The sequence below is a fragment of the Cherax quadricarinatus genome, chromosome 41 (assembly GCF_038502225.1).
Source record: "Cherax quadricarinatus isolate ZL_2023a chromosome 41, ASM3850222v1, whole genome shotgun sequence".
Lineage (NCBI taxonomy): Eukaryota > Metazoa > Arthropoda > Malacostraca > Decapoda > Parastacidae > Cherax > Cherax quadricarinatus.
In genome coordinates, this window is record NC_091332.1 from 16,856,598 (window position 1) to 16,865,185 (window position 8,588).

Below are 8,588 nucleotides of genomic sequence, written 5' to 3' on the forward strand. Positions count from 1 at the left end.
TCTTATTTATTTGAATATAAAAGCAGTCACGCCTATTAAATTCAGAGAATTTAATCTGGGAGTTAAAGTGTTTGTCTTGAAAACAGAATAATAGTGTTGATACTAATAAACAAGACATATGAGCAACACCTGGGTAACATGATCCTAGAGATGTTTCGCTCATCAGGGGTTTTATCAGTCTAATACGAAGACATGAGAAAGAAGACTGTATTAGATTCATAAAATCCCTGGTGGGCGGTACGTCTTTCGAAGAGATTGGTGTTGTACGTGTACCTTTTTCGTCAACTTTTTTGTATTATATACCTGTGAAGTCATTATCTTTCTGCTGTGGATGATAGTTTGTTCACCCAAGTTCCTGGTAATGATACACATGAATCTGTGTTCCTGGCTTTGGATAAAACTCATTATTTACTCACACTCTAACACAAATAAATCAACATGCAGAAGAGCTCTCAGTCGATGCTTTTTTGGTAGATTTTTTTTTTTTTGCAGGGTAAATATTTATGGCTTAAATTTTACTCTGTTTAGAGCTTTTTAATGTCACTGACTCTTGCTAATGTTCTGTTTAGAGAAAGACTATGAAAGTTTGGTACTCGCATAGTCTTAAATTCAAATTACCCATCATGGGACTAAAACCTCTCCCTTAAAATTCAAAGGGTTCAGGCCACTTAACCTTTATCTCTCTTCCTGTCAACCCTGAAAAACTTTCTTACTCTTCTCGAATTGTCTATCCACAAACTTCCTTAACTCTCTCTTCCGGTCAACCCACCTTTTTTCCACTTCTCAGTCTTACCCCATTCATTCCCTTTCCCATATCTCCTTTATGGTCTAACAAAAAAAAACACCTTTCAATCTTGTGAGCAAAAAAATTTAAAAAAAAAAAAAACAGTAGTTACTATTTTTACGATTTTGATATATAATTTCTGTAAACATTGACATGATGTTTTTATTTTGAGGATTTCACACGTGGCAAAGTACTGTACAAGAGTACATATGACACCGCATTATTTACTTAAAAACGTTGTTAAAGGAAGAATAAAGATGAGTGATTATGACTGAAAAATAAACTCAAAGCCAAACATCATGAAAATTGCATTGAGAGTATACTGACCAATACAAATTATAATTAAAGTCATTAGTGAATAGAAGAGTTGATGAGGTTTGAGCCAAGGAAAGGGAGGGTAATTGCAAATTCCTTTGATGAAGGTCCCTTCACTAAAGGGACCTTTATCAAAGACCCTCCCTGAAGGCTGACTAATACGAAGCCTGCCTCTTACAGATACTTCAAGGACGAGGGTGTTGAGGTACCCGTCAAGGTGATGACAGCCATACCTGTAGACGTGACGGCCCCTGGAAGACCAGCCTTCCTTAGCAACCGCATCTCTCTCTGCACCGTGGCACTCCCTACCTGTATGTATACGTATATTCCAAGGGCTCTCGTGTTTTCTCACAATATCTATTAAAGCGCTTGGAATTTCACTATTTTATTTCTCTGGTTATTTTGCATATAGTGATTTTATTGAAAAATCATACTATATATATATATATATATATATATATATATATATATATATATATATATATATATATATATATATATATATATATATATATATATATATATATATATATATATATATATATATAAGCCGTACAAGTTTCTTGCAGATAAGATGACTAAGATGAGTCGCCTGACCACTGTCCACCAGCGCCTCAGTGAACTTAAGAATTCACCAGACGTGATGGTCAACTATCTAGCACTCTCCCTAATAGCTAGTCTCTTGCCCGCACCTCTGGCACGCCGGGCACTCTGTACTCACGGTGTTACTTTGGTCGCCTCCAACGTACCAGGTGAGTGCTACTTTCCCTCTCAAGCTTAATGAATGCTACCTTCATTCTCATTCCTGGTGACTTGTGGTTCAGGGAGTGTTGGTTGATGGTAGTGTAGGTGGTTGAGGGTAGTGCTGCTGGTTCAGAGAGTAGTGCTGGTTATTGAGGGTAGTGCTAGTTATTGAGGGTAATGCTGGTGGATGATAGTGCTGGTGGTTGGTGGTAGTGATTGAGGTTAGTGCTGGTGATTGACGGTAGAGCTGATGGTTAAGGCGAGTACAGGTAGTTAAGGATAGCTCTGGTGATTGAAGTTGTGCTCATGGCTGAAGTAGTTCTGGTGGTTGAGGGTAGTGTTTGCTGCAGTGGTGCTGGTTGTAGTGGTGCAGGTTGAAGAGTGCAGGTTGTAGTGGTGCTGGTTGCAGTGGTGCTGGTTGCAGTGGTGTTGGCTGCAGTAGTGCTGGTTGCAGTGGTGTTGGTTGAATAGTGTTGGTTGTATTGGTGCTGGTTGAATAGTGCTGGTTATAGTGATGCTGGTTGAATAGTGCTGGTTATAGTGATGCTGGTTGAATAGTGCTGGTTATAGTGGTGCTGGTTGAATAGTACTGGTTGTAGTGGTGCTGGTTGATGGGGGTTTTGCTGAGAGATTTTCTTCACAAAGATGTCACCATCACAACTTCCTCCGTCACACGAGTTATCATGACTTCCTCCATCACGCAAATGTCACCAACATGACTTCTTCCATCAAGCTGTCAACATGGCTTCCTTACTACTTAATAGTTAGATAGACGATGAAGCCTCACAAAAACAAGCAAAAAAGTAGAGGGGGACCCGTGGAGGAAGAGAAGGGGGGAACAGAGAAGGGAGGAACAGAGAAGGGAGGAACAGAAGAGGATCAGAGAAGTATAGTAAGGAAAGCCAGGGTTGGATGGCGAAGGGAGAATGGAGATTTGAGTGTAAAGGAAAGGAGGAGCCGTTTGATATGATAGATAAGGCTGATGGTGGGAGTTGTGCTGATGGTAGAGTGAAAGTATGAGCAGGATGGAAGGAATGTGTCGCTGGAACAAGAGAGGTGTGATGATTTGAGAAAAGAATGTGTTCATATAAAGAGGGGGTATGTTGAAGGAAGGAGATAATGGAAGGTGAAGGTACGTTCAAGATAGTAGGGTGTGTGTGTGATGATGGAAGGCAGGGAATGGTGTTGATGGAAGGACACTATTGTTACTATCACCCTAATATGATCTATACTATGTACGGGATGCCATAAAATCTACCTTGCACAAACTGGAATGAATCTTTCAACACAAAATTGTAACGGAGACATTTCAATGCAAACCTTTTGTCCTGTTTTTAGAAGAGGTCCATCTCACACGTTAGAACGACGCAGAAATTATATACAGAGAACCGGACAGTAATGAGTAGCTTTGTACAGACATATCCTTAATTGCTAACTCCAACACCATAGAACAAACAGCTGGCAAATATTGCATCTCAACATCTCCGGTACACATGACGTTACTACATGCAGTTTCTCGGTTGATACGAGACACGGCAATTAGTTGACCTCATGCCTTCACCTGACCTGTGACAGCATTCTCTAATTTATATACTGTGCATTGTCATTCTCTTATATCATTTGGGGAAATCAGGGTTCCAGGATCAAGACGTATCATTTCATCCTTATTGCCAGGCTCAACATACATCATTATGCACACATTAAGAGGGAGCTTAAAAAAGGGATAAGAAAAGCTAAACGGGACAACGAAATTAAAGTGGCGAATGATTAAAAAACAAATCCGAAAAGCTTTTTCCAGGTATATAGAACAAGGGTCAGAGAAAAGATAGGTTCCCTTAAAAATAACTCTGGGCATCTTACTGACAAAGAGAATGAAATGTGCTCGATTTTTAATAATTATTTCCTCTCAGTTTTCACACAAGAAGACACTAATAACATACCAGTAATTAATTCTTATAATGGGCCTGAAGAAAATAAATTATGTAGTGTCACAGAGACTAGGGGACATGGTAATAAAAGAGCTAGACCTATTAAAGCAAAGTAAATCTCCGGGCCTTGATGAACTTTTTTCATGGGTAAAAACCCATGAAAAAAGTTCATCAAGGCAAAATAGAACTTTGTAAACCATTAATCAACATTTTTAATATGTCTCTTCAAACAGGTGTAGTGTCTGATATGTAGAAGATGGCCAATGTAATTCCTATTTTTAAAGTAGGGGACAAGTCATTACCATCAAATTACCGCCCAGTAAGTCTGACCTCAATTGTAGGCAGATTACTAGAGTCAATTATAGCTGATATTATTAGAAGCCATCTTGATAGGAATAATTTGATTACTGATATTTAGCATGGATTCACAAGGGGCCGTTCCTGCCTAAATAATTACAGTCCATCAATCTTGAAAAAAAAATGGAATAATTACATCGACTCACGGCTGAGGGACGGATTACCTCAAATTCCTCCTGTTCTTCACCATTCTCCTTTGTATGAACTGATGACGCCACTGTGTGGCGAAACGTTTTCTCAACAAAGATACCCAAGTATCGAGGAGAGAAAGCCAGGGAACGTAGATGACAACAAGCCATAGGCACGTTAGTAAGTCCTTTTCAGTCTTAGTGTGGAAAGTGGAATGAACTAAACGAAAAGTTGGTGCAAGTAAGTACTATACACAGCTTCGAAAGTAAATGTGATCAGGACCTGAGTGATAGAAAACAGTGAAACCGGTAGATAAGAGTTAATAAAAGGCGGAATCAGGGACTTATAATCGACTCCTGTAAACACAAGTGCATGTGTGTGTGTGTGTGTGTGTGTGTGCGCCACACACACACACAATTGAGTGCACGCACACAAGAACACACACAACTGACCATACCCCACTACACCCCCCCCCCCCCACACACACACACTTCCCTCAACACAGCATTTCAGATTTTATGTTCCACGTGTATACCAGTTTTTCCAGTCTCTTCGTGGTTTAAATCACCCATAAATATGTCGAGAGGATAGAGGGAAGAGGTAGTAAGGAGCTAAGACTCGACACCTACAACTATGTAGGTGAGTACATACAGGCGAGTACACACCTGCATACCAATAGGTGAATACAAATAAGCGAGTACCTATGGAGAAACCATAACTGGAATTAGCTAAAATTTTATTTTTCTTTGGAAAAATTATAAGCTTTTCCCTTTTCGTTCCCTTTTTTTTCTGTCTTAAATGTCTTGTATTTAAGTCCGCGCGCCACAGTTACTTTCATCCTCCCAACTGTCACACAAACCAGACTGATATCATGACTTATTAGTCACACTTGCCTTCCAGGTCCACCAGAGCAGATCCGCCTCTTTGGGGAACCTGTTGACGACATGATGTTCTGGAGTCCAAACAAAAGCAGGACAGGTAAGGAGTCCAGCTACTATAATAATAAAATATAATAAAATAATAAAATTACTAATCATATCACTCAGAGAAAATCAGTTAACAGGAGATTCAAACATTAGTTTAGCCAGGATGAATGTGTTATGAGGCGAGATCTTCCACATCTTTTTTTTTTTTTCAAATTTAGTTATGACATATGGCAAAAGATATGGGGTTCGAAGCCTGGGCAGGGCAGCAGCTATGGGCAAGGCTCTTTAAATCATATGCCAATGTTTACTGAACAGGAAGTGAGGGTATCGTGTTAGTTGACCGATGTTGGTCGTATCATGGGAATGGTCAAATTCTTAACTATGGTTGTATGAAAACAAAAGGCGTCAAGAACGTAGCCTACACTTAATAGGTTCTTGAGCCTAGCCCGCCACAAGATTTCTGTGAATCTAGATTGCCACTGCATGTCATGATTGTATTACTACATTCATGGGGAAGCGTTAAGTCCGTACGAGTCATACGGCGCCTGTTGCCTGAGTGGTAATAAAATTCCATCGAGGGAAGAGAAAGATTATTTTTATCTTTTAGATCAAAGTACTGTTATCCAACATCAAGGCATCACTTTCTTTGTTGGGATCAGACACAATAGGAGAACCCATTGCATTTCTCTCCCTACAGGTCTCGGGGTCTCTATTCTGAGCTACCGTGGAAGTATTCGTCTTGGGCTCAACGTGGACTCAGCACTCATATCTTCGAGATCGCTAGCCAGTCAGCTGTTGGAGCACTCGGTATCGGAGGTCATCGCCATCCTGGACCTGCTAATGAACCCCGAGTCGACACCGGAGGTGACCAACAGCGAACTTCACCATGAAAGCGAAAGTTACCACAGCAGTAGTGAAATGTCGGAGGTGGTAGTAACTCACAGTACAGATGAGTATGACGACGACAGGACAGGTTTTGGGTCTTTGTCTTATACCGACATGCACGACAGCACAGACACCAGGATGATTGACGACTCGATCACCACCTTTTCCAGCTTGGAAAACCAGCTCCTGTTGGGAGGGAAGGAGTCGCGGAGTAGTTTGTCCCGGTCCCTCCGGAGTTACACAGTGGTAGAAAAAACCTTCGGTCACAGTGACATAAGCTTGAAAATGATGGACGACAGTCACTTCCAAGACAGATGAAACGAGTTTCAGCTGCCCGAAAACAGTGCCCAAAATAAAATAATTGTACATATATAAACACGTGTTAATTTTTTGAGAATGTTCATGTCAACCATGACAGGATAAAAAAAATTGTTAAATGAAGTGCGATGGAATTTGAAATTATGAAAAAATATCTTTGTTGTTGGTTTTATATATAAATATTTGTGTGTGTGTGTAGTGTGGAGTGTACTCTAGTTGTAGTCACCTAGTTGTGGTTGCAGGGGTCGAGTCATAGCTCCTGGCCCTTCTCTTCACTGGTAGTTACTGGGTCACTCTCCCTGAACCATGAGTTTTATCATACCTCTGCTTAAAGCTATGTATGGTTCCTGCCTCCACTACATCGCTTCCCAAACTATTCCACTTCCTGACTACTCTGTGACTGAAGAAATACTTCCTAACATCTTTATGATTCATCTGTGTCTTCAACTTCCAGCTGTCTCCTTGTTGCAGTGTCCCATCTCTGTAACATCTCGTCTTTGTCCACCTTGTCAATTCCTCTCAGTATTTTATAGGTCGTTATCATGTGCCCCCTATCTCTCCTGTACTGCAGGGTCGTCAGGTCGATTTCCCTTAACCTCACCTCGTAGGACATACCCCTTAGCTCTGGGACTAGTCTTGTTGCAAACCTTTGTACTTTCTCTAGTTTCTTTACGTGCTTGGCTAGGTGTGGGTTCCAAACTGGTGCCGCATACTCCAATATGGGCCTAACATACACACTGCACAGGGTCCTGAACGATTCCTTATTAAGATGTCGGAATGCTGTTCTGAGGTTTGCTAGGCGCCCATATGCTGCAGCAGTTATTTGGTTGATGTGCGCTTCAGGAGATGTGCCTGGTGTTATACTCACCCCAAGATCTTTTTCCTTAAGTGAAGTTTGTAGTCTCTGGCCCCCTAGACTGTACTCGTGTGTGTGTGTGTGTGTGTGTGTGTGTGTGTGTGTGTGTGTGTGTGTGTGTGTGTGTGTGTGTGTGTGTGTGTATGTATGTAGAGTGTGTGTACACTCACCTAGTTACTCACCTAGTTGTGGTTGCAGGGGTCGAGTCACAGCTTCTGGCCCCGCCTCTTCACTGGTCGCTAGTAGGTCACTTCCTGCTCCGTAAGCTTTATCATACCTGTTCTTAACGCTATGTCTCCACCGCATCACTTCCCAGACTATTCCACTTCCTGACAACTCGGTGAATGAAGAAATAATTCCTAACGTCCCTGTGATTCATCCGAGTCTTCAACTTCCAACTGTGACCCCTTGTTGCTGTGTCCATCTCTGGAACATCCTGTCTGTCCACCTTGTCGATTCCTGTCAGTACTGTGTGTGTGTGTGTGTGTGTGTGTGTGTGTGTGTGTGTGTGTGTGTGTGTGTGTGTGTGTGTGTGTGTGTGTGTTTTAGAGAGAATGGTGGAGAAAGAGACAAGGAAGAATGAAAAGAGAGGGGTGAATGGATGGATATATGGTAGAAGGCAAAGAGAGGGAAATTAAGGAGGTAAAGTGGAGAGAGAGGAAATGAAATGCTATAGAAGGAAAGAAGCGACAATAAAGGGGAAGAAGAGTGTAAGTGGATAAAGAAAGGAGAGGAGAAATGTTGATACTCTGAAGACAAGACATAACGTCACATTCAGCACATGCAGAATGACTAATGAAAGCAAAGGTGAGCTTTCAGAGTGGTGCTTTGATGCTGGTGAAGGGCTCTTGATGCTGGTGAAGGGCTCTTGATCCAAAGAATTACAACTATCCTGCCTTCCTCGGCTCAAACTTGATTACCTTCCATTCCCAAGGTGCCGAATGACTCGTAAAGGTTTAGGGCTTCCCTTTAATAATAATAATATATAATAATTAAAAAATATGTAATAAAAATAATAAATAGCTAAAATATGATAATAATGAGTATAATATTGCCCAGGTTTGAACTCTATCGCTTGAATGAAACAGTACAACAAAATAAATGTGGATACTTTGGTTTTTTTTTTTACCTATTTCTCAGCAACACTAAAAAAATAAGAAAAAAATCCCTTGGTAGCCCAGTTTTCTTTCGATTATCTTGACCAAAGAAAATGACAAAAAAAAACTTTCTTACAACCAATAATAAATCTGCTTTTTACTTTTACAATTTTTAACTAAATATACTTCATCGCTAAATGTAATAAAATTTATTATTATTCTTTAGCCAAAAGACATGATGGATTTAAA

The 8,588-nt window shown here is 40.6% G+C and overlaps 1 protein-coding gene across 1 annotated transcript in view; it reads left to right on the plus strand.

Moving 5' to 3' along the window:
• Positions 1 to 8,282, plus strand: part of LOC138853814 (uncharacterized) — a 10,673-nt gene extending 2,391 nt beyond the window's left edge. The window contains exons 3-6 of the mRNA XM_070092820.1: positions 1,248 to 1,410; positions 1,669 to 1,851; positions 5,158 to 5,235; positions 5,881 to 8,282. Coding sequence (XP_069948921.1) covers positions 1,248 to 1,410; positions 1,669 to 1,851; positions 5,158 to 5,235; positions 5,881 to 6,386 — 930 coding nt within the window. The 3' untranslated portion in view covers positions 6,387 to 8,282. The remainder of the gene's footprint in view (positions 1 to 1,247; positions 1,411 to 1,668; positions 1,852 to 5,157; positions 5,236 to 5,880) is intronic.
• Positions 8,283 to 8,588: the final 306 nt, after the last annotated feature.